Source organism: Sciurus carolinensis, chromosome 3 (assembly GCF_902686445.1).
Source record: "Sciurus carolinensis chromosome 3, mSciCar1.2, whole genome shotgun sequence".
Lineage (NCBI taxonomy): Eukaryota > Metazoa > Chordata > Mammalia > Rodentia > Sciuridae > Sciurus > Sciurus carolinensis.
In genome coordinates this window covers 148,905,057-148,931,543 of record NC_062215.1, presented here as the reverse complement: position 1 = coordinate 148,931,543, position 26,487 = coordinate 148,905,057, and the positions used below count along the sequence as shown (strand labels likewise).

The following is a 26,487-nucleotide window of genomic DNA, read 5'->3' as shown; positions in this document are numbered from 1 at the left end:
AACAGGTGCATCTGGGGAAGCCTGCTCCCTCTCTCCAGGGCAGACTTCCTGCCCAAGAGAGGACCTCTGAATGTTCCCACTGCTCCAAATAATCTCCTTTGTTGATGGTCACATGTGCTTTAGATGACTAAACAGGGGGCCAAATTTTTCCTAATGAATGCAGTTTGTTGCTAGACAATACTATTCAAATGGAAGTAGAGATCCATGGTGGCACTTACTTGGGAACTACTTATGGTCTTAATAAAGGGGGCCATGACAGTGGGAGGCCGTCCTAGGATGGGGCAGAGGCCAGCTGCAGCCTGCAGAGTGAAGCCCTCAGAAATGACCCTCTGGTGGCTCCTAGGAAAGGATTAAGGAAGGGAGGGCTCACGGGAGATTCAAAGAGCACCAGAGCAGACAACAGGACCAAGAGCTTTGACATCCCCATGGCAAACCCTCACCCATTTTTATTATTTCTCACTTCTCCTAGCTGAAAATTAGGTTTTGCTAGAATTTTGTATTGAAAAGATATGATGAGAACTATTCTTGAAAGAAAACACTCATATAACTCCTCACTGACAGTATTTTCACATATCTTTCAGGAGTGAACACACTTCACAGTTGCTGCAAAAGCTTCTGACCTCTTTTTAACTCAACATCCTATCAGAAACATTTTTCATGACATAGTCTTAAGAGTGATACTTTAGTTGTTTTGCCCCGGTTTTAAAAAAGTTCTTTTTTCTTTTCTGTTTGGTTTTGTTTGTGCAGTGCTAGGGATCACATTCAGGGCCCCACATATGCCAGGCAGATGCCCTGCCAGTAAACTACATCCCTAGTCCCTGAGAAAACTTTTTTTTTTCTTAAACCAATCTAGATTTGAAAAATTCTCTATTCACCTTCCTATTTCATTAATCGATGGCACATGGAGATGGTAATTAGAGTATCTAAATAGTGTCTGATAACTTGTACGACTACTGGTTGGCATGTAATTTGCTCCTGTAGCCTAAGTGTGATTTATAGTAGATTTTCAGTTATACTGAAAGTAGTTTACACCACCCTATTAGTCTCTTCACACATTCCTGAGTATAGAAACCAGGTCTGGAGCCATGACTTAATGGGGTACCTCTCACAGGGTATGTTTCTGATGGAGTGTGATCATATTTTAAACTACTAGGTTATTTCTTTTTAACTGTTGTAGATGAGGCTGCAATAGATATTATTTTATATCTTTAACTCTGCTTAAATCTTCCCATGGGAGAAAAGAAATCTCAGGGACAAGCTACTAATTGAAGAGGTATAGGTAGTTTACTCAAGGGTGTTGAAATATTCCTGGCCTATGGTAGTTTGAAGATTATTAAGTTATTTACTGAAAATGTGTTTGTTGTCATCTGCTTTTCTTTCCTTCCCTCTTTCCTTCCTTCCCCCTTTCCTTTTCTTTTTTTCATTCCTTTCTTCCTTCCATTCAAGATTTGAGTTCCTAAAAAATGCTGAACTAAGAGCATTGATACAGAAATGAGTCGACTGTGACCCTCATACAACTTATTGGGATGAAAGGTGATGAGAGTTGTCAGAAGCAGGGAGATTCTCATTTCTAACCAGGCTCACAAATGTGTTGGTTTCTATGAGGTGGTCATTTATCATTTGATACTGTCTCCACTGAATTTCTAGAAGATCAATTACAATAATGTTGGCACTTTGCTTTCCTTAATGTAAATTAATCTGCAAGATGAGAGCATAAACCATTGTGTTCCATTTTTTTTTTTTCTGCTTCAATCATTTGTCTATACCAGTGATTTCTATGGAAGAAGGTAAGACATTTGGGGGTCGGGGAGAGAAACTTATACCCAAAGTCTCCTAGAAATTTCTTCTAGTTTTAAAAATTCACTTCAATTCAGTTCAGCTATTTTTTAAACCTCCTATGTACCTAGTAGTGTGCTAGCACACAAAGTATAACTATCCTAATGCTGAGAGGAATCAAGGAAAGAGCAGTAACATTTATACACAAGTCTGAGTCTAATACAGTACATGGTAAGAACTCAGTAAGAGTTGTGAAACTAGTCAGATGTCTTGTTTCAACTGCCTTTGATGTGTTTTATAAAAAATACCCTGCAGGGAAGGAATGGGAGAATATCATTACAAGCTACTCTTCTGACATAGGATTAATATCTAGAACACATAAAGAACTCAAAAAACTTAACACCAAAAAAACCAAATAACCCAATTAATAAATGAGCAAACAAACTAAATGGACACTTCTTGAAGAAATGAGTATACAAATGACCAATGAGTATATGAAAAATGTTCAATACCATTAGCACTTAGGGAAATGCAAATCAAAACCACACTGAGATTTCATCTCACACCTGTCAGAATGGCAGTCATTAAGAATTCAAACAATAATAAATGCTGGAGAGGATGTAGGAGAAAAAGAAACACCTTCACACTGTTGGTGGGACTGTAAATTAGTACAGCCACTATGGAAATCAGTATGGAAGTTCCTCAAAAGCCTAGTCAAGGAACCAGTGATACCCCTTCTCAGTATTTACCCTGAAGAGTTAAAGTCACCTTACTACAGTGATACATGCATGCCCATGTTTATATCAGCACAATTCACAGTAGCCAAACCATGGAATCAGCCTAGGTATCCATCAATAGATGAATGGCTAAAGAAAATGTGGTATAAATTCACAATGGAGTCTTATTTGGCTATAAAGAAAAATAAAATTATGTCATTTGCAGGAAACTGGATGGAACTTGAGACCATTATGTTAAGTGAAATAAGCCAAACTCAGAAGGTCAAGGGTCATATATTTCCTCTTTTATGTGGAAGCTAGAAAGGAAAAAGGAAAAGAAAGCAGGGAGTGGGTGGTGATAGTGGTGGTGTGGATCTCATGAAAATCAAAAGGAGAGCAGTAGAGTAAAGGGACTAGGGGATAGGAGGACGGAAGGGAGGAGGGAAGTGCTGGGGAGCGACAGTGTTCAAATTATATTGTTATATTGTGTGCATGTATGAATATGTAGCAAAAAAGTCTCATCATTATGTACAACTATAATGTACAAATTAAAAAAGGGGAAAGAGAAAAAAGCAAACAAAATACACTGCAGAGAGACTGCAATTATTATCTTATGGATGAAAAGATTGAGGTGCAGGAAAGTCAAGAATGTTTGTCAGAAGTTGCAAACAATGTAGCTTCCATCTTATCTGAATGGCCCTGCATCAGGGGGCAAATAGGACCTTGAGTGATTACCTCCTTCCCTTGTCCAGGTCCAATCATCCAGATAAGGCACTATGATGTCACACACACACACAGACACACACACACACACACACACACACACAAGCAAAAAATCAAGATGTTCTCTGTTTGTGGAGAGAGAAGAGGAGAGAAGAGCAATCCTCTTAGCCGGCATGCACCTCTCTTCCTTGGAATGGGAAAGGGAGACCTAGAACTACGTGAGAGGGATCTTTGAAAATTGATCTGTCAGCATAGGCTCCAGCCTGTGTACCCCAAGGACAGGAGTGGCATATGACACGGGCAGGGGACCAGAAGGAGGTGGAAGAGGGCCAAGTCCAGGGTTTTCCTAGGTTTGTCTACCGAAGGCCACGTCGCCAGCAGCACTATGAAGGTCAGGCTGGCTGTGACCCTTGAGAAGGGGTGGGACTCAGCGAGCTGTCTCTTAGCGTGAACTGCCTAATGAGATAGCACAGACTGGGTGCCTGAACCACAGACATTTAATTTCCAGTCCAGGAACCTGGAAATTCAAGATCAAGGTTCCAGCAGGGTTGGTTTCTGATGTGGCCTCTCTTCCTGGCATGTAGACAGCCAACTTGTTACTGTGCGCTCATGTGACCTTTCTTAAGTGCATGCTTGGAAAGACAAATATTTAGTGTCTGCATCTGCTTATAAGTTCTTTTGGCTTTGGGCCCCAACCCAAGGACCTCATTTTACCTTAATTATCTCTAAAAGGTCCTATCTCTAAATACAGTCATATTGAGGGCTAGTGCTTTGACATATGAACACAGTGGGGACTAATTCATTCCATAGCACCCAACCTAGCTTAATGTAGAACTGCTGATTTGGGAGAGTGAAACCAGTGCCCCTATCCTAGATCCCAGAGTCACTGTCAGAAGAACCTCAGGTATCCTTGCGTGATTATTGGAGAATCATTTCTGGTCTCTGTACCTTTGTTGTAAAATAGGAGTGACAATTGTCATTTTTATTTGCTTTCAAAAAACCATCTAGCTTTGTCCTGGGAAAGAATGAATTCACTGTTGTCACCAATGGCTACTCTGGAAAATAATCTCTAAATGAATAGTCGGGATTGAATGATGGGCTGAATATCTCAGCTCTCTCACTTGTTTATCTGTGCCCCCTGTGTCCAGGAAAGTGTTACTTCTTAAAATTTATCACGTTTCATATTTATTTAAAAACATTAATGAATGGTGTGGTTTTTAAGAGAGTGGTGATAAGTGTTACTTCGTAGTATTACAGCTTGTTACTTAGACTTTGTATTTTGTCAACATGAATAAATCTCATTTATTAATCCACTATTTGTTTTGAGTATCCTGGAAGTGCTGGGCACTGTGCTAGGCAAAAGATGTATAGTGCGGAAAGAAAAAAATATCTCAGGAGGCATTTTAAAATCAACTATTTTGATATTCAAAAGCAAATTCAAATTAATGAATAATTTATCATGTACCTACTATGTGCAAGGCACTGTACTAAGCTCTGTAGAATATGTGAAAACTGGAAAGACAGTGCCTGCTTTCAAGGAACATTCTAGGAGGTTGAGTAAGGCAAACACTCAAATGGTCACATTGCAAAGAAGAGAAATAAGTAGTCCAAGTTCAAGGTAGTAGGAAGAAAATGCCATGGAGGTTCAGAGAAGGGATATTTATTTCATTCATTGTTTGAGATGAACCTTGAAGCATCATAGGCACAGGCAACAGCATACACTAAGGCACAATGGAAGACACATGTGGTAAACTCTAACGGTCATATGAGATGAAAGGAAGACATGGACTTTCCAGCTGGGGTCATATGCTGAAGGATTCGAGTGTTGGGATAAGTGGTTTTTTAAGTTGCATTCTTTCATTTCTCTTATATATACCTCAGCTAAAGGTAAAACAGTTACCATTTATTGAGCACTTACCATGTGCCTGGGGTTTTCATGCGTTATCTCAAATCTATTCTATGTGATATTATTACCCCCATTTATGACTTAGAGATAACTAATTTGCCCAGCACTGAAAATCCAATGTTCCAATATAATATTTTATGTTATTTTGCCTTCCACATTCCACACTTGCTTCTAATACAGTAGTGTCCGTTTTATCTCACCAGAGGAGCAATAGTTCTAAGAGTAACTTTGTAAGGTGATTTGAGTTTCATTGACATAAGCCTCTACTTGGGGAATGCCGTTTTTATTGCTGACACATATTAAGTTCTCATTCTCCTTTCTATGCTGTCTTATAGATGATGACATGAAGATTGATGAGAAATGTGTGGAAGCAGGTAATTGATTTACACTCAGAAGGAATATGAAGCACTTCAGTTATAGATTATCTGGAGCAGAGATAGCAGAAGGACCTACAGGTCCTTCCTCTGGAAGTGACTGGTAAAATGACCCCACCCCTGTTACTGTGGCTCTGCACTTGTAAAAAGCACAGCTTGGGAATGTCTCCAGGCTCCCACCAACTTTCTGGAAAGTGTTCTAGAAAGCTGCATCTTGGAAATGACCTCAGGAATACTTGGAAACACTCAGCTTACCAGACAGTGGGACACCTGGAACCCGAATAGCCTAAAATATGTGATACCAAATGTGTAGAAAGCAAAACACATTTTTTGCCATTAAGTTTGATAACATATTCTGGTGGAATCTAGTATAGACAGGTAATAATGACTTCCAGAATTTTGAGAAATATATGAAAATTTTTAGATTTCTATATTTCATGTTATTTTTAATTTGAAAAATAATTTTTTAAAAAATTTAGTCATGGTACTAAGATTGGTTCAAGAATCACTAGGATTTTTCTGGGAAACTAGTGAAAAGACATTCACTTGACAGATGAATTTGTGTTGGTTTTATGGGTTAATATAGGTTTTAGAAATAAAGAACTTTCAGAGATTTATGTATATTTCCCAGAACAACTACAAAATAGTGCTCATGCTGTGGTTAGTTTACCAAGTGCACATTCTGGTTTTCAAACTCTTGGTAATATGCAATTCCTTTCTATGATGTTAATGAAAATTTTATTAAATAATCTATTCACATAGTTCAAAATTTAAAAACTGCAAAAGCATATTCAGTAAGAAGTTTCTCTTTCCATGTTCCCCTATTCAGTTTTCCTTATTGAGTCAATAAATGTCATCAGTTTCTTCAGTATCCCTCCCGACATCCTCTGCATAAAAAATAATGACGTATATTTTTCTTTCTCTGCACTTAATCTTGTCTCCCCAAACGTGAATGCACACAGCCTTTGATGATATGATAAATACACTGTTCTGTTTCTGGCCTTCTAACTTTTTCTTTTCTTTTTTTCCTTGACATACTGGGGATCAAACCCAGAGGCACTCTACCACTGAGCTGCATCCCCAGTCCTTTATTTTAATTTTTAACTTTAAGACAAGGTCTTGCTAAATTGCCCAGATTGGCTTCAAACTCGCAGTTCTCCTATTTCATCCTCCCAAGTAGTTGGGGCTATAGGTGTGCACTGCAGCACCTGGCTAACTTGTTATAGCTTGAAGATGACCCTATCTTAATTTGTAAAGAGTCTTGTCATCTTTTTAAAAATAACTTATTGCTGGGCATAATTGTGCAGGGCTGTAATCCCAGTGGCTTGGGAGGGTGAGGTAGGAGGATGGCAAAACCGAAGCCAGCCTCAGCAACTTAGTGAGGTCCTAAGTAACTTAGGAAGACCCCTCTCTAAATAAATAAATAAATAAATAAATAAAGAAAGAAAGAAAGAAAGAAAGAAAGAAAGAAAGAAAGAAAGAAAGAAAGAGAGAGAGTTGCATATAAAGAGCTGGAGATGTGCTCAGTGGTTAAGTGCCCCTGGTACCAAAAAAAAAGCTTATTATATATAATCACTTATTTGTACATATGAATTGTGTCCACTTTTCTACTATATGCATTGTTACAATGAATAGCTTTATAGATATGTCATTTCATACACATATACTTTAGCTGTAGCATTGTCTGATCCATGGGTATGTGCATTGGTAATATTGTTACATATTTCAAATTTTCCTCCTTATAAATTCTAGTTTTTTAATCCTTAATCTCTTAATAAAATGCCAACAAGGATAGTTTTAACTAATGAGGAAGCTGGTTTCTCTCATGTCTTTCTCAGTCACCTGAACATGCTCAGTCAAGCTGTTCAAGAATTCATTCGCCCTGCCACCTTCCCCTGCCTGTGGAACCCAGCTCTGCAGGCGGGACCTCTCTCTCACACCTGCAAGTCTTCTCGCAGCAAGGAGTGCAGTACTCAACAATCTTTAGGATTTTCCTGTGACATTCCACTTTCTCCTTCTCTGAGCATCTTTTTAAATTGAGGCTTATTTATTCTCTTCTCTTTTGCTATTTTATTTATTTTAAGCTCCTGCTCTACCCCTGGCTGTCTTTACAGGCCAGTTACTGAATACCATATATCTCATTTAAGACATCTGTACATGACTTAGAGACATCACTGTCTTGACCTTGATTTAGGAAAAACATTTTAAAGGTAGCATAGGCACAGAAGCATCAGCCAGGCAATTAAACTGCTAAAGTATACACTCAGTGTGGATAGTAATGTGTAACATTTTTGCTTTTTGGCTGCATGGAAAAACCACAGATGAAGAAACATTTGAATCTGGTAAGTGAATATTTGGTACTGATTTTAAATATATATTCCACATTTTAATATAATTTAGTCATATATTTAGAGATAATAATTATTTAAATACAACAGTACAAATAACCATATGAGATGATAGACATGTTAATTTGCTTCCCTATAGTAACCATTTTATTATCTGTAATTATTCTTTAACATCATGTTGTAAACCTCAAAAATACAAACTTTATTTTTTAAAAAACAACAATATGGTGTGAGATATAAGTTTCACCTTAACTAGTACTCCTAGGTCCAGTATTGCCCCCAACTGGGCATTTTGGAACTCTGTGGGGGCATTTTTTGGCTGTCACCGGGATTGGGGGCACTACCAACCTTTACCTGGTAGGATCAGAGATGCTAAATGTCCTGCACAATGAAGGGTCAACTCAAGACCCACTTATCTTCCTATTGGGCAAAACCCATTACCAATGTAAATGAGAATCTCTTTAATACATGACAGTGACTTTTCACAAGACAACACGAACTGCCCAGTGATTCAGAAGGCAGTCACTCTGGAGAGACAACACGACATTGCCTTAAAATTATAGAATCCTTTACTCCCTACTGTCTATGCCACATGGATAGTAAATAAATTGGAAAGTATGGTATCTATACGGAATCTATTTTGTTTTTCCTTAATACATTACTTGTTATTATTGATGACACTTGGTAAATATCAAGTGTCTATTGGGCAAAATAATGTTACACCATTAGTAGCAAAATAGGTCCCACAGAGAGGTTTGTAAAAGCTGGCAACCTGTTGGGGCATGTTAACATTACTCACCTGATCCCAGTAGATTACATCTCGTTTTCTCTATGTCGTTGGTATCTCGTTTTCTTTGTCATTGGTCTCCATTTGCTTTGATATATTATCCCTATTTCAATTAAAGCAATTTCCCTTTTCTCTTATCACGTACAAGTAAATCTGGTCTGTTATTACTTGGTAGAACACTTTTTATTCTAGTGTCCACTTCTTCCTTTCCTTTTCTATTTTTCTACACTTCCTCTAAGGAATGTTTTCTGATCTCACTTCTTTCAAATCCACACTTCTTCATGTTATATAGGTATAAACATCTACTAGTTTTATATGTCTTTTAGAAATGTTGCCCATAAATTTATGTTTTGGTATATATACTTTTAAAATACAAATTACTTTCTTTTTGTTTTTCCTTTATATTATAGTTAGAGCATTGTATTGGTTTTTAAAGTTATATGTGTGGTAGATTATATCACCTGTGAATTTTACTTCATAAGAACAGAGAGACTGCTACAAATATTAATTATAAAAAAGAAGGAATTGGATGGAATTTAGAACCATTTACTTAATTTAGCTAGTTACCATTTATATTGTTTTTAAATTTCCTGTTTTCCATGAGATGACTGGTATGCTGGGGATAATTTATTTATATTTGGGTCAGTGTTTGGGATTGGTTTTTAATTCCTCTGGATTATACCCATCCTTTTTTGCTCAGCTCATTGTTTTGCTGGAAAATTCTCCACATGCTAAGGCTCTGGCTGAGGCTCAGGGGCATATTTTCAGGGTCTTGCAAGCTGAGGCAGTGTGGCATAAGACTAGGATCTTAAGTCACTTTGTCCAAGTATGACTCCTGGGTCCATTACTCCCTAACTCTGGCTAACCTTCTGGTGCTTACCCTCTGCCTTCAGGTTCTTCATCTCCAAAATGGGCAGGGGGTGTAGCTCAGTTGGTGAGTGAGCATGCACAGGGGCCTGGGATCAATCCCTGGTCATACACACACACACACACACACATACACACACACACACACACACACCATGGGAGCCATAATTAGATATTTGCATAAGTAAAGTGCTTAGAATAGTGTCATCCCCCAACCCCCAACAAACACACATAGTAAATGCTACATGAGTGTTAGCGGTGTTATTATGAAATCTTGTTCTTTAGGGGCAGCCTGTGGCTGCTACTTTAAGACCAGCCCTGCAGAGGAAAACATTCAGTGCTTTTCTTTCAAAGCCCCTCAGTTGAAACATGCTGAACCTGGCTCTATTAGGAGCTCAATGAAGGAACAATTAGTAACCAACTGGCATGTTTTCCAAGTAGATAACCCTTGGCATTCATGCTTACTCCTATTACCTAGACACTTAGCAGCAGTTAAGCTTCTTCAGTTTTGATCTCTACATGAGGTATAATGTGACTTCTTTGAATTTCTTTAGGAGGCTCATTTAATTAAGAAGTGTCACCAGTGACCTGCATGGGTAGGGAATAAGTAACCCTCCAGAGGTGTGGGCCAGCTGGAAATGAAAGGTTGGAAAAGTAGTATCAAGAAATAAAACAGGGCTGGGGAGATAGCTCAGTCAGTAGAGTGCTTGCCTTGCAAGCACAAGGCCCTGGGTTCGATCCCCAGCACCACACACACACACACACACACACACACACACACACACACACGCACAAAAAAAAAAAAAAGACACAGAAATACATATTGAAAGCAGGGACTTTACGGGGAGAAAAGACCTATCAGGTCTGATCCTAACAAAGGGAAAAACCTGTGAATGCTTAATAGTGAAACACACCAAAGTAACTTATTGTGAGGAGGGGTTCTTCAAGGTAAATAAGCAAGGAGGCTGCAGGGAACTGACCTGATTGGGGACCTATCACTTGCACTGTAATTCTTCCTCCTCCAGGCAGGTGGCGCCTCAGGGCTGCTTAGGTGCACTGCTATTCTTTTACCCAAGGCTACCAGGTATCTGAATTAAAAGCTATGGAACTCATTAATTCCACACCAGGCATGGAATCTGCCCCATTAACGGGGCCACCTGCAAGTGGGCATGTCTTTCTGCACAATTTTACTTAAAGACACCCAAAAGGGCAGTCTAGTTGTCCTGACCAAGGTTATGAAGTTCAAAGCAATGATTTATTTGCCACTCCTGATAAAGAAGGCCACTAAAAAAAAAAAAAAAAAAAAGAAAAAGAAAAGAAAGAAAATATAGCTGTTTCAAGCTGTCTAGATACCAAAACAGTCTGCTTCGTATTCAATTCCCCTATCTCCAAGGGGCCAGTTGGAGATGGAAGTCTGTATATCAGGCCAAGGAAGAGCTAAGTAATAAGGATGGTCAGACCAGAGGCTGGGGCAGCATCTGCCAACCCCCGCACGCTCTACCACTTCCTCCCTTTCACACGGCCTCCCTTTCATGCGGCCTCTGGGAGAGGAGAGAGAAGTCTCAAATCCATTGCCTTCAATGTGGTGTTGTCTCTTTCACGCCTCATCTTGTACCAATCCAGAGTCTTCATGGATAAAAAGCCTTCAGGGGGAGTCTTATAGGCAATTTTCAGAAAAAATGATTGTCCCCCAGTGGTAGAGGGAGGTCAGATGGGTATCCGAGACCCCAACTGTGTGTTCATTTGCCTTGCTAGGCCTTACCCAAGTTAAAACTTTTGCTAATGGTGACATGAAGACCTCACTGTCATTTGATAGCTAACTTGGCTTAACTTTTTCATGTCTCTTTCTGCACTTGACCAAATACCCAGAGGAACTTTCAGAAGGTAATTGTTCATTTAAACACAACTATGTTTAAAGTCTTTCATTTGCCACAAAGCGAATAATTGACAGGATAACTTCTAGAATGAGGAGTTGATATGTTAAAGGTGAAATCAATGATAAGATATTCAGTTTTATAGACTGAATTTTAAAATGAATGATGATTAGAGTGCTTGAATAACACAGGAAAGGCCCTGGGATTTCCAGTATTGCAAATAAGTAAATAAAGAAATAAAAATGATGGAGGTAATTAAGCTACCCCTCAGTAAACATTTTCTTTTAAACTTATTGATGTAAAAAATGTACCTACCAGAAGATGGAACTGATATTGCTGTGTCTCTTTTGTATTTTAAAATATGCATTTTAAAAATTTTTAAATAAAGGTTAAGAAAAAGGGCTATATATGTCAGTGCATCCTATGAACAAATGTTTTTATATATTATTTAATGACCAAAGCAGAGCTGAATAAATGACAAGAAACTTAAGTACAAATAATTTGAAAATAACATTTTTATTTTTTATTTGAAATTTTTTTTAGATGTCGATAGACCTTTATTTTATCCATTTATTTATATGTGATGCTGAGATTCAAACCTAGTGCCTTAGACATGCTAGGCAAGTACTCTATCACTGAGCCACAATCCTAGCCCCTGAAAACAACATTTTTAGAACATTTTTTTTTTCTGGAGTTTATGTTTGTCCAAGGACTCAGAGGAAGCAGAAACAGGGTTCTGAACTAGTTGTATATGCTACAGGTTCCAGAGCAAGTATATATAGAATATATAGAATATTGTTTCAGATGGAAAATAAAAACTCATATTTAGCAAAGAGATTAATTATAGGAACTGTAGGAACACTGCATTAGCAAGTTAAAGCCAAAAGCCAGTTTCTTTCTTTTTTAAAAATCAGTTTTCTTAGGATGTTTAAAAATAAATACTCAGGGGCTGATATATAGCTCACTTGGTAGAGTTCCTGCTTCGAATGCACAAGGCCCTGGGTTCAATCCCCAGCATCACACACACACAAAAAAAAGCGAATACTCAGCTTTTATGTTTTTACTATGACTCAGTATCTTTTCTTATATCTTTTTTTTTCTTATATCTTTAAACAAGTCTAAAATGTTTTTTTTTTTTTTGTGGTTGTTGTTGTTCTCATACTATAAAAATACATTTGGTGTAATACAAAAGTTCTGAAGAATGTTTTTCTACAGTTTGTTGAGTGAGAGTAATAGGATGGAAATTGCTGAGAACAATCCTAAAAAGCCACTCAAGGATCAAGTCAGCTGTGCCTCCACTGTCACTTGATAATCAGAAGATGATTTCATGCATTGATTCTAAGTAATCTTCTCTTGCCCTCACATATTCTGTTCCTGTCATTCCATGTTCCAGACAAGGAGGAATATGTTGGCTCTGATCAAAAGTTCTTTATTGGTAAGTGATGATTAAAAAGAGGTGAGTTTGAAGTGATATTCATATGGGCCTGGTGCTCTGCTGAAAGCTTCTTTTGCTGGTGGACATTTCCAAACTTGCTCCTTGTCCCATTTTCCATCTGTCTATTTTTTCTTCTCGGGGCTGTGTTCTATTGATTATTTGTTGTTAGTTTTCTAATTTCCCCTGGGTATCTCCCAATTATTTGTGAAACATACTTTTCATTTTCTCCAAGACCATTCTTAGTTATCTTTTAGAAATTAGAGACCAATTCTCTAATTACTTCTATGACCATGTCTATCACCTGGAAGAGCTTTCTGAAGGACCAGTCACCTCTCATTTAGATCAACTCTGGGCTTTGGGCTTCCCTCTTCACAAGACAGGAGAGAACTCAGAGCTACTTATAAACTAGAGTGTTGGCTCCCAAGCCTGGATGAACTTTGAAATCATTGGGGGAGCTTTAAAAAAAATAAGGGGCCACCCAGCACCATTTCCAGAATTGTCAGCCCCAGAGCCTTTAGGTAAGGTAGAGCAGGATAGGAAGCTGCACAAAGGTGGAGAATAAGGCGCCTGAGTGGAGCAAGGTAGAGGGAGTCTGTGCAGGGGATGATGGTGGCCTGATGCAGGTGGTCAGTGCCAGAGGACACGATGATGGCCGACACTCCACAACCTCTACAAAGGTGCCCACCTCATCTCTTGTGGGCTGACACTTTCTGCCAGACTGCCACCACTGTTGGCCCCACCTGGTACAGGGGTTCTTAGCTGATGAAATAAGTAGATGTATTGAGAATCAGAATAACAGGTTTCTCCTGGCTAGAGAAAGGAGTCACAAATAAGGGGAAGGCTACAACAAATCCTGTGGTTTGGACACATTTCATAAGCATGGGTGCAAGCTCATGACTTTTGGTATGTATAGCTACAAATACAGATGGTAGCACGTGTATATATTTACACATACATATATGGTTCCTCGTTGTACCTGTTAGGAACAGCTCTGAAAATACCAGAAAGCACTCTGATTCAATTGGCAGACAAAACAGAATCTTAGGAGTTCAGAAATCATGATGAAAAGGTTCAACTTTGCCACGGATCACACAGTCCTGAGCAACCCAGTTAACATGAGTCCTAGTGTTTTCACCTGAAAAATCTGAACCAGAAGCCTGTGCACGCTGGCCCAAGTCACTGTCATCTCTCACCCAGTCGGGCAGTAGCAGCTGACTGCTCTCCCTGAGGCTGAATTCACTCTCTACAGCTTGCATCTTGTCCACGGCAATCAGATGAATCCCCTAGAAACAGAAATCAAGCCAAGTCACACCCTGTCTCTCCACCATCCTGTGACCTCTCATCACACTTGAACCACATCCCAACCGTTCACGGAGGCCCTGTGTGCTCTGCCTCTAACTACCTCTCCAACCCCATTTCCTCCTACACTTCCGATTACTCTCTGCCCCGCAGTTATCCAGGTGTCCTTGCCTTTCCACAAATGCTCCAAGGGCAGTCATTTCTCTGCACCTTTGATTTTCTGTTGTTTCAGCCTGGATGACTCTTCCCCTAGATGCTTCCTTAACTGGACCCCCTCACTGCATCCAGACAGCTGCTCAATGCCAACTTTTCAGATACTTGAACTCACCTCCCTGTCCAAAAGAACACCCGTCACTCTGGTCACTTACCATTTTTCTAAGCATTTATTTTCATGTCTCCTCTATTAACGTAAGTTTCATGAGATGATGGGCTTGGGCTAGGTGGCCACCATATCCCCAGCACCCAGTGCAAAGCCTGGCACGTAGTGGATGCTGGATGCAACCTGGAGATAACACCTGGGGTATTCTGCTATTTTCCCTTCACATTCTTTCTTATTTTCTTACTTCAGATAGATACAGCAATATTAATGAACACTTTAGGATCACACGCATTGCATGCTTCATCAGAATTGAACAGGAAGTACCTCTCCTGCCCTGGAGCTCATGTTCTCTGTGTTTCCACCTTCCCCAGCTGGTTTCCGCCGCAGCATGCGCCTCTGTCGCAGGAAGTCTCACCTCAGCCAGCTGCATGCCACTGTGTGCTGTACTGGCAGCTGCTACAGCGCAGTGGGTGCCCCTTATGAGGAGGTGGTGAGATACCAGCGTCGCCCAACAGACAAGCACCGCCTCATAGTGCTCGTGGGTACGTCTCAGTATTGCACTGCCTCTACTTGTCCTTGGGAAGGCTGCCTTCTAGATTTAATTCTCTTGCATTGTGCATAGTAGTAAAAATAGAAATTCTTATAGACCTTCATATAATACTTAAAAAAATTTTTTTTAAAAAACCTGTTTCATCAGCGTGTGGGTGGCACACACCTATAATTCCAGAGATTCAAGAGGTGGAGGCAAAAGGATTGCAAGTTCAAGCCCAAACTCAGAAATTTAGGAAGATCCTATCTTAAAAAAAAAAAAAAAAAAAAAAAAAAAAAAAAAAAGACTGGGAAAGTAGCTGAGTGGTAGAGCACTCCAGGGTTCAATCCTCAGGACTGGGAGAGAAAGAAAAAAAAAAACTTATTTCATATTTGTGTTTATAAGCAATACTTTATTGTAGCAAGCTTTTTAAAAAAATAGACAAATATATTATGCCATGTATATATGAACTTGTATAATAAAAAGTTGTATTATGATCGAGATTTTTTTTTGTCTATTTAGAAATTATTCTATAAGCATAGATGGTATGCCCCCAGACTGGATCATTAGTCTGCATTAGGAAAAGAAACAAAGTTGATTTCCCTAAGAACTTTGTCACCACCTCTTTTAGAAAAGTGTCTAAAGTCTTCCACACTGTAATTTTGGTGCTACAGAACCCGGCAGATATTGAACTTGAATGTTCTGCTTTTGTAACCAAGACCTCTACAAAGTTAGTCCCTGCTGCAGTAGAAGCTTATATCTTACTGCCATTTTGTGTTAGTTCAGCTGTGAGCAGGGCAGGCCCCTGCAGAGCAGAACGTGTTGTAGAGCCATGACCAGTTATGTCCTTTGCAAGGACTAGTGTAAAATGAAAACGTAAAGGTCCTTTGTTCAAAAATTATTAGGATTTCAAGGTAGAACAGCAGAGAATTAATGCAAATGTGGTATCCTAAGCATGGGCCCTCTGTGCCCTGGAAATCAGCCCTGCCTCCAGTTAGACAAGGGGTGCTGATTCAACCACCAGTCACAAATGTGCCCTTGAATTCGTTAAGTCACAGAACCTATGGCTGATTTCTGACTGTGATATGATAGCAATTTCATTTGAAGAGGAAAGGCAGGATGTCTTAGATTATCTAAAATGAGACCAGCAAGTTCTCATAGCATCTAACTTTAGGTAAAGTTTGCTGGAATAACAGGCTCTTGCAATTTCTTACCTCATTTTGGCATGTTGAAGCTGTGTGGGTAACTCCTGAGGTCACCAGGAAAATACCCAAGAGTTTTATCAATTCATGAGAAAAGATGTTAGATAATTTCCCCACCAAAATTTGCTCTCAAGTTTCTTCAGTAAAATGACTGAAATAATGACTTCAGTACATAATTATATGTGTGCACATCTAATGATTGCTGTATGCGATCTTTTTGTGTTTAGGACCTTCGGGCGTTGGAGTCACTGAGCTGAGAAGACAACTTATTGAATTCAATCCCAACCATTTTCAGAGTGCTGTGCCACGTATGTTTGGCTTCTCTGTTTTAGCAGTTCATGTTTTGGTAAAACTTTATTTCAAATGCCCAGTCTTACTTAACCATGTCATATCATGCTTGTTATGAGACACGAGAGATAGTCCCTAAGTATTTCTAATTATATTTTAATAAAGAAAACTGATTTACTGGCATGTAGCTCAATAGGCTTTTAAAAGGTGACTTTCCATTTCTTAACAATAATATAAATGACCTCTCAGGAAAACGAATATTTGGCAGTAAAGGCTAGCATTCATTCAGAACTTCTTATCTTCTTGGAATTGTTCCTGGCTCTTGCCTATCTTGTTTATTTTTTATCTAAAAATTAATATTTGCATATATAACTTTATATAAATTATAAATATGATTAAACTACACATGGTGTTTTTAAAAATGGTATTCTCTTATTATCTTTTACCCGGGACTCTTTTATTTCTCGTAAGTTACCTGTTCACCACCAACAACTCCTAAGATGCAATCTTTAAGACTTCTCTCTATATTCACTTTATCCAGTTAGAGTTGTGTGTGTTTTCTAAGCCTAAGGACATTTGAGAACTTCAATTCTAAAAAGATAAAGTATTATTATTTGTTTTATTATTCAAAAGCACCTTTAAAATAACTCTAAGAAAAAATTTTTAAAAAATAAAAATAAAAATAAAAATCAATGAAAAAATTAAAAAAATAACTCTAAGAAATTTAGTTTGGTTGTAAATATATAAAAGATAAAGACTTGAGTTGGAATTCCTGACTTCAAGAAAATAGAAGGTTTATAATAGTACATTGTTATGTATAAAAGGAAGCTAAAGTTATAACGGAAGTACTAAGATGTAAATTTTTAAGCGAGGAATGTGGAAATTATTTAAGCCCTGCACACACATAAGAGGTATGAAAGGGGCAGGATTGGAGATAATGGGAGATTTTCAAGGAGATTTTATTGGAGAAAGCCATGCTGTGGGATGGCTTCCAAGCCAGGGGTGGGGAGTGATGGAAAGAGCATGTGGGCGTGGTCTTTCTCCTTCCCTTGAGAGCAGGAGGAAGGAACATAGGGAGACTAATTTAGAGAGTTTCATATGTGCTCCCTTTATGGAGGGAAGAAAGAGGGAGGGACACAGAAGACTGATGTCATCATTATTCCTGAAAAGTCTAAAGGACAAGAGCTTAGAGGAAGAGGTCAATGGTGGCATTTGGAAAATAACTACCTTTGTAGACAGAGTCTGTCACTGCAAAAAGATTTGTGATATTTCCCAAAGACCAGATCTGGGTAGATGGTATGGGAGAAAGTCAGCCTGAGATTATCTTAGCACCTGCCCAAGAGGAGGCCTCAGTAGAAGAAGACCAAAAGTGGATCCCAGACACATGGGAATATGGAAGGAATTACAAAGGATGAGCTGGAATAGAGATCGGATTTGAAAGACCCAGTTGTTGTTGGTGGTGATGGTAGGGTGGGAAGGTTTGCAAAATAACCCAGTACATCATCTAGGAGAGGAAGAGTCAGATTTCAACATCTGGCACGTCTAAAGGAAGCCAATGGCGGCCTTGGTATCAGTCAAGTCAAAACTTCTCTGCCCTATTGTCCTCCCTCTGCCTGCACTCTAGCTTTGGAGAGTTATAAAACTGAGGGAGGGGCTATAGAAATGTAATGAAAAGAAAGAGAAGGGAATTGTACTCCCTTTCCTGATCTCTGACTTCTCTAATTTCAGGCTTCCCCCAGTGCAGGAAGTTTGAGACAGTTGTGGGGAGGAGATACCAAAAATATAAATATAGTTCATAATTTGATTATTACAGTGAAAGGGAATTTAAATTATTGATTCTGAATGAGAAAAATGTAATTATGGCATGAATGATGGTAGACTTTTAAAACTTGCTTAAATTAAACCTAAGAGTGATCAGAAAAATCTCAGGACCTACTAGATTTTCTTCCTGGGCAGGGGAAGGTCTTGCTTCCCAGAGGCAATGAGAGACCAACAATGTTGCTTTATGATCCCACTCCATAGGTTGTGTTTTCTAAAATATTGCTTACACATGCAAGAACAGACATTAACCTAAAAGACAAAAACTACAAAAGAAATCACCATTTTTCAATAGTCCATATAAAACCAAAATGCCCACAGATCACAAAAGAATTTTAGGGGGCATGGATAGCCATCATTCAAAGTGAGAAAAAAATTGCCCATTTTTGCTTTTTAGGTTGACACTTTTAAGCTTAAAATGGATACCCCAGCTTATGTACTAATTTACAGACTTTAACCTACTTTATAAAATATAAGTTCAAATGAAGCAAGGAGAAGGAGTCATCTTAGAGGCTTGAATAAAGAAAAAACAAAAATGACCCAAGGTGACATTTACTTTTTGAACCCCTTGAAGGGCTGTAACTCTTTGATCATTTAGGGTCTGTTTCCAGTTCCTGTTTGGTCATTTCCATGTGTTGATATCATCAGGTATTGCTCTATTTCATCCTTAAGCTTTGTCAAATGTAAATATAGAAATTCTTTACTAATAAGGGAAGATTTTTGTAGTGAAGAGTAAGAAACTAGCTTTGCAGCATGTGGTATATAGAGTTGGAACTGTGTAATATTTGTAAGAACCCAACATGATATTTGGAACATGGAAGGTACTCAGTACACATTAGTTGAATTAATGGATGAGCAAACTCACTTTTAGGTATTTGATAAACTCCTTCTACCAGGTACTATTTAAATTGAAGAGTCGATGATTAAAGCAGCCATGTCAAAGAATCAGACTGAATCTAGACTCGGCCAATCTTTTCCTTTCAGTCATATCCAGGAATACTCATCTGGGCCTGGGTACTAGTGCATTTCATTTGAGCAAGACTGCAGAATGACATGGACCTTTTCCATTTCAAATTGGAGACAACTTGGTAGAATAGAAAATATGAGTGTAGGAGGAGCAGAATACCTAGGTTCTAGTTTCAACTTCACATTTCATTAGTGTCATGAATTGAGCAAGTTAAATACTCTCCAAAAGCTTCAGTTATTTTTCAGGAAAATATAGATAAAAACATTTAATCTAGCTAGGAGTGTGGGGGATGAAATAAAATAATAAAATACCTGATTGAAAGGTATTGTTGGTATTGCTACCTGGGAGCATATAGGAATCTTAGGGTCCACAAATAAATTAATCATTGTCTGTTTTGTTTTGACTAAGGGACTTTCCCCCTACCCGCAATGCTGGGAATTGAACCCAGGGTCTCCCATAGGCTAGGCAAGTGCTGTACCACTGAGCTACATCCCCAGACCCCTGATTTGAATTGTAGCAGGTGTTTTGTTAGGGCCTCCTTATCTTGGCTTAATACCGATACATTCTTTTCCACACTTTGAACACTCAATAAAGGTTTATAGATTGTTTATGATATGAGAACTTCTTTCATATCACTAATTCAGCCTTTCTCTTTTTGGTTTTTGCATTTTACTTATGTTTGTTTATTATTTACTTATTTGCTTCGATCAAGCTTCTTTATCCAAATGCATGTTGATAAGAAATCAAAATATTTTGAAGATTTTGAACTTTCATTCCCCTTTTTGATAGATACTACACGTTCCCCAAAGAGTTATGAGATGAATGGGCGTGAATATCACTATGTGTCAAAAGAAACATTTGAAAACCTCATGTATAGTCACAGGTAAGGTTCAGAAGCTAATTCTTGCTGCTAGTTATTTGACATTTAAAATGTTTGGCGTTCTCCATTTTTTAATGCATCTTCTAAAGCTCCTGGGGGAAAATTCCTCTTGTGACTAAAGTGTTAAGCAAGGAAATGTACATTGATACACTAGTTCACCAATCCATTGGATTTGGAAAGGGGGCAGAATCGGGTTGCAAATTTTAGAGAATTTGAGGAAATAGTTAAAACCTATGTCTCCTAATATATTTTCTCCTGTTGAGTATTCACTAATTCTTTTTTGTGCTAGCAAAATCTGTACATTTTTTATTTATCTTTTAATTTTTTACAGACTGCATTTTGATTCATTGTACACAAATGGGATACATCATTTCATTTCTATGATTGTGCATGATGTAAATTCATACCATTCATGTAATCATACATGTACATAGGGTAATGATGTCTGTCTCATTCCACCATTTTTCATACCCCCTCCCTCTCATTTCCTTCTACATATTCTAAAGTTCCCCCATTCTTCTCTCACTCTCCACCCCCCCAATCCCCATTATATATCATTCTCCATCTATCAGGGAAAACATTGAGCCTTTGGGTTTTTGGGGCTTGGCTTATTTCACTTAGCATTATATTCTCCAATTCCATCCATTTATTTGCAAATGCCATAATATTATTCTTTTTTATGGCTGAATAGTATTCCATTGTATATATATAGCACAGTTTCTTTATCCATTCATCTGTTGAAGGATATCTAGGTTGGTTCCACAATCTAGCTATTATAAACTGAGCTGCAATTTTATTGGAGTTTATTTTCATGTTACTACTATGAGTTTACTTGTAGGAGTTCTTGTTTCCTTTGTTCTACCCCTGCAGGATGCTGGAGTATGGTGAGTACAAAGGCCACCTGTATGGCACTAGTGTGGATGCTGTTCATGCTGTCCTGGATGAAGGAAAGGTCTGTGTCATGGACTTAGAGCCTCAGGTGGGTCTATGTGGGAATTTTTCTGATCTTCCCAAAGTCATGAGTGCATATCACCCATGTTGTGTTCATGCTTCAGGTTACAGCTGAGACATTTTATTCTGCTAGCCTTATAAGAATAAGATCCCTTCTCATATTTAAGATGTCAATTCCTAACATCTTGTTCTCAGTTAGGGAAGAACTCTTGCTTCTCAGACATAGAACAGAACTGAAAGGTTGGTCTAAAAGAAAAGTTAGAAAAAGTTTCTTGCTTTGACCTCAATCATAAATGCATCAAGATAACTTGCAGCAGCAATAAGTGTTGCTTTATACAAGCAGTTGAGGTTCCTAGATTGTCGTGTCTTTGCTACTTGTTTGAAACATGTAGAATGGAGCAGGGGTGAACATCGTAGGGTAAGTTCAAGAACAGGCGAAGAACATTTTCTTTAGTTATTTAAAAATACAAATTAACTAACAAATATATGAAAAAGTGTTCAACATCCCCATCAGGGAAATGCAAATCAAAATTACATTGGTATTTTATCTGACTCCAGTCAAAATGGCAATCATCAATAATACAAATAATAATAAATGGTGTTGAGGATGTGAGGGAAAAGGAATACTCCTACATTGTAGGTCGGACTACAAATTAGTAAAACCACTTGCAAAGCAGTATGGAGATCTACTCAAAATAAGAATGGAATCACTGTATGGCACAGCTATCCTACTCCTTGGTATTTTTCCAGAAGAGCTAAGATCAGTATTCAATAGTGATACCGCTGTTTCCATGTATATAGCAGTATAACTCACAATAGTCAAATTATGGAACCAGCCCAGAGGTCCATCGACTGATGAATGGATAAAGACAACATGTGTATATTCAAAAAAGAGTTTTATTCACCCATAAAAGAAGCATGGGCCAGGTACAGTGATGCACGCCTGTAATCCCAGCAGCTCCGGAGGCTGAGGCAGGAGGATCTCCAGTTCAAAGCCAGCCTCAGCAATGGCAAGATGCTAAGAAACTCAGTGAGACCCTGTCTCCAAATAAAATACAAAGTAGGGCTGGGGATGGGGCTCAGTGGTCAAGTGCCCCTGAGTTCAATATCTAGTACTCCCCTCCCCTCAAAAAAAGAATGAGATTATGGCAGTTGCTGGCGAATGGATGGAACTGGAGAATATCATGCTAAGTGAAATAAGCCAGACTTAGAAAGTCAAGGATTGAATGACTTCTCTCATATGCAGAAGCTAGATTAAAATAAAGGGAAAATGTGTGTGTGTGTGTGTGTGTGTGTGTGTGTGTAAAGTCCCATGAAAATAGAAGGGAGATCAAAGAAGCAGAGCAAGGAGTGTGAGGGGGAGGGAGGAGCAATGGAAAAAGAGAGGAATGGTGGAAGGAAATTGACCAAATTATGCTATGTATATAGATATGAACATACCACAGTGAATTTCACCTTTATGTATATCTATAATGCACTCATTAAAAAAAAAAACTATAAATAAATAGAAGGAAGACCAGAGGACGGGGAACAGAGGTGGGGAGGAGAGGAGGGAAAAGGGAAGTACTAGGGACTGAAGTGGAGCAAATTATACTTCATACTTATATGATTATGTCAAAATGAACTCCAATATTAGGTATAACTAATGTACTAATAAAAACATTTAAAAATGTACTTTGTGTGCCAAAGAGAATTAAAGGAGGAGAGATTGTCATTGGTCAAGGTGAAGATGGCAACAGTAGCTGATGTGAGGTGATAGCAAAAGGAAAGAAAAGTGAAGGTGAAACAGAGCTGATCCATCTTAAGTTTCTGTCATTGTCTTGTCATATGAGATCATGTAAAGAATCCTACTCTCAATAAGATTCTGTCCCATATAGAACTTAATCAGCTAATAAGGTTGCAGTCACAAGTCATAACTAGAAAGAGGAAGAACCAGGATTGGAACTTAATTTTCATTCTTGAACCCCCCCACCTCTTAAATATTAAAAAAAAATTACTTTTTTAGAGTTGAGGAATTGGGGGTTCATGAGACTGTACTCTAGCTTATTTCCGGTCTTCCTAGAAGTTTTGAGAACATTCCTGTTGGCTGTAGGAAGTTAGGACTTCTGGTTTTTAAATGTCCTTTTGATTTTTCTTTTGTAGGATATTCAGGTGGCTCGAACCCATGAACTGAAGCCCTATGTCATATTTATAAAGCCATCTAACCTGAGTTGTATGAAACAATCTCGGAAAAATGCCAAGATTATCACTGACTACTTTGTGGACATGAAGTTCAAGGTAGATCAAGTTAAAAAATTACCGTATTGCTGTCAGTGATGATGAGGCCAGGAGATCCAAGTCAGGTTGGACCTGACTGAGGACTTTGACCTCATTGTCCTGGTCATTCCTTCTTTGATCCTCTCCCCAAGAGTCCCTCAGAATGGTTTGATCAAAAATAAATAAATAAAAATCACTGTATTGCTTCCACATGATCCCTATATTAAAGAATGTAATTTTGGTTTCTAATAAGTAGTATACTCATAATTTATTATTTTTACTAAACATTGCTTACAGGTATTTAAATAAAGTTAATAAATGCTATGATGCTTATTTTTTTCTTTCTTGTTTTTTGGGGTCTAGCTAAAAAAAAAAAAAAAAAAAAAAAAAAAAAAAAGACCCTCATGCCACAGTTGCAAAGCCTAACAGAAATTTGGTGTGTACAAGCCTATTTATATTTTAAACAGATCATTTATTTTTACTTGAACATTAATTTTTAAAAATGCTTTAATGAATGTATTTCATGTGTAATATGAGATATCACACATAAACTTTTATTAATGATGATAGCAATAATAGAGAAACCAAACCACGTGGGCTAATCAGTGAACTCATTCTAGGTGATCTTTTCCATTTACCTAAGTATGTATGCATGTGTATATGTGTGTGTTTGTATTTAAATTAAATCCACTTGAGATGTTTTGAGTAAGAACATATGATATGCTAAGGTGTATAAATCCTAGGTATGCAGTTCAATGAATTTTTTACATGTGTATGCATCCCATAACCATCACCTAGACCAAGATATTATACTTATTTGTGTGTGCGGGGGGCGGGGAGTAAAAAGCACAATATAAAATCTACATCTTAATCATTTAAGTGTACAGTTCAGTAGTGTTGAGTATATTCACATCACTGTAAAACAGTCAGAATTTTTTCTTCCTGATAAACTGAAATTAAAAATGTGACTGCTTTACAAATTTCCATGTTATTTTTGCATGGGGACATTGTTAATCTCCATACTATTATAATCTTAGTATATGTGCTGCCAAAGCAAGCGCAAGGTATCTTTATGTTATCTTTCATTTCTAAGTATTTTTTATCTCCATATTTTTTCAATGACTCTGAAAGTGTGATTCTCCAATTTGTTTTTTGGACACTGGAATCCATGTATATATATATATTCTCTGAGTCTTTTGGGCATTTAAAATTGTGTTCTTACCAGGTGTGGTGGTGTTCACCTGTAATCCCAGCTACTCAAGACTAAGGTAGGAGGATGGCAAGTTTGAGATCAGCCTGAGTAATTTAGTGAGATCCTGTCTCAAAAAGGGCTGGGGATGTAGTTCAGGGTAGAGCACTTTTCTCATGTATGTGAGGCTCTTGAATCCATCCCAACACTGCCAAAAAATTGTGTTCTTATTTTCCTGGTAGTCTAAACAAATAAAATTATTTCTGGATCATGAGTGTGGTTACCTTGTAAAGGAATACTGCCACATATTTTGATGCCTACATTTATATATGTATTTAAGACTGCATTGGCAACAGATTGTACTATTTTAATTGTTATGGACAACTAAGAAAGCAACAGTAATGAATTTAGTGCATTAGGGACCAATGAAGGCCGAATGACCTTCTCTGAATGAACATCTCACAACAGAAGAAATAGACAATATTATAGGTTAGTCATATCATCATAAAACAAAAGGCAATTTAGGTATGCCTAATGCAACAGAACTGCATCAGATGGTTCTCATGTTGCAAGTAGTCATTTTGTATTTGAAAATTAATTTCATTCTTATTGGGTTAATGTTACTTTGCAATTTGTTTAAATTTTATTTAAATTGGTCATTTTTCTTTGGTTTTATGCTGTATATAGTTTGAGAGCTTTAAATGTGTAGATAATGGAGCAAAATAAGTCTACATGGAAAATTGAGGGAGTAATTTGTCTACAAACTATTAATAAGATTTGCAGAACTGATGAGACATTGAGAAAGACTAAAGGTCAAAATGTAAGTTTTGTAATTTAGAATAGAGGACATTTATTTAACCTGTTTTTATAAATTGCTTCACAGCTGAAGGTGACAGTATAACAAACTGTATGAGTTCTATTTGTGTCTTTAAGTCTGTGCCATCAATATATTTTTTTTCCCCTGAAGGATGAAGACCTACAAGAGATGGAGGATTTAGCCAAAAAAATGGAGACACAGTTTGGCCAGTTTTTTGATCATGTGATTGTGAATGACAACTTGCAAGATTCATGTGCCGAGTTGTTGTCGGCAGTACAGAAGGCTCAGGAAGAGCCTCAGTGGGTACCAGCAACATGGATTTCCACTGATGCTGAGTCTTAATTGGGTCTCCTGCTTAAAACTGAAGTTTTAATATTGTACCCTTGTTACAGAGATCTGATGTGACAGTTGCAATCTCAAGCAGCATTATTTGACCCATTATAATGTGTGTAACTTGTGAAGTGCTATAGTTTATTAATCATTCTTATTTGAAAAAAATGTATGGTTAGATATATTATTGTATGGTTCCATGGAGTTACCTGTTTGGCTTTTAGGCAACTTTTTTGCTTTATCTCAGATGAAACAGTGGTAGGAATATGAATTATGTTAAGTCACTGAATATGAGAACTTTTCATAGATTTCATATGGTCTTTGTACGATTCAGATAAAAAGAGCTTTCCTAATTAAAATAAACAGTACTTAATTTCAGAAACTGTATTTTAGTTCATGAAACTTATTTTATGAAATTTCTTTTTACAAAGAGTGCCTACTGGACCAAATCAGCAAAAAAAGGCTAATACGTACATTTCATATCTAACATCAAAACTTACAGAAATGCCATTGTCATTTATGAACACATATTCTTCTGATCGGAGGTGTAACAATCATAAATTTTCCTAAAAGTCAACATCTGTACGTATGCCTAAAATTAGAAAGGACAGTGAACAAGTCCTGGAGATCTGTATATGAAAACACCACAAGATGAGGGTGTTATTCCAAAGACTTGTTTTTCTTTCTTCCCCTAGATCTGAGACTACCAGTTGCTCTCCCTGCCCCTATATCTGTTCATCTTCTACATCACTTTCTTTCTCCATGTGTACACCATCCCTCTAATCTCTTTCTTAACTATAAAGCAGAGTGTATGATTCAAAAATATGTTGATTCTT

The 26,487-nt window shown here is 37.8% G+C and overlaps 1 protein-coding gene across 2 annotated transcripts in view; it reads left to right on the top strand.

The window, feature by feature from the left end:
* Nucleotides 1–25,999, top strand: part of Mpp4 (MAGUK p55 scaffold protein 4) — a 39,309-nt gene extending 13,310 nt beyond the window's left edge. Inside the window, exons 11-21 of one of the 2 annotated variants that reach the window (XM_047545773.1) lie at nt 1,770–1,787; nt 5,457–5,495; nt 7,817–7,837; nt 11,367–11,381; nt 12,765–12,806; nt 14,796–14,966; nt 16,383–16,463; nt 20,018–20,111; nt 20,979–21,087; nt 23,202–23,336; nt 25,472–25,999. In XM_047545773.1, coding sequence (XP_047401729.1) covers nt 1,770–1,787; nt 5,457–5,495; nt 7,817–7,837; nt 11,367–11,381; nt 12,765–12,806; nt 14,796–14,966; nt 16,383–16,463; nt 20,018–20,111; nt 20,979–21,087; nt 23,202–23,336; nt 25,472–25,663 — 917 coding nt within the window. In that variant the 3' untranslated portion in view covers nt 25,664–25,999. The remainder of the gene's footprint in view (nt 1–1,769; nt 1,788–5,456; nt 5,496–7,816; nt 7,838–11,366; nt 11,382–12,764; nt 12,807–14,795; nt 14,967–16,382; nt 16,464–20,017; nt 20,112–20,978; nt 21,088–23,201; nt 23,337–25,471) is intronic. The other variant, XM_047545774.1, reaches the window with a different exon arrangement.
* Nucleotides 26,000–26,487: the final 488 nt, after the last annotated feature.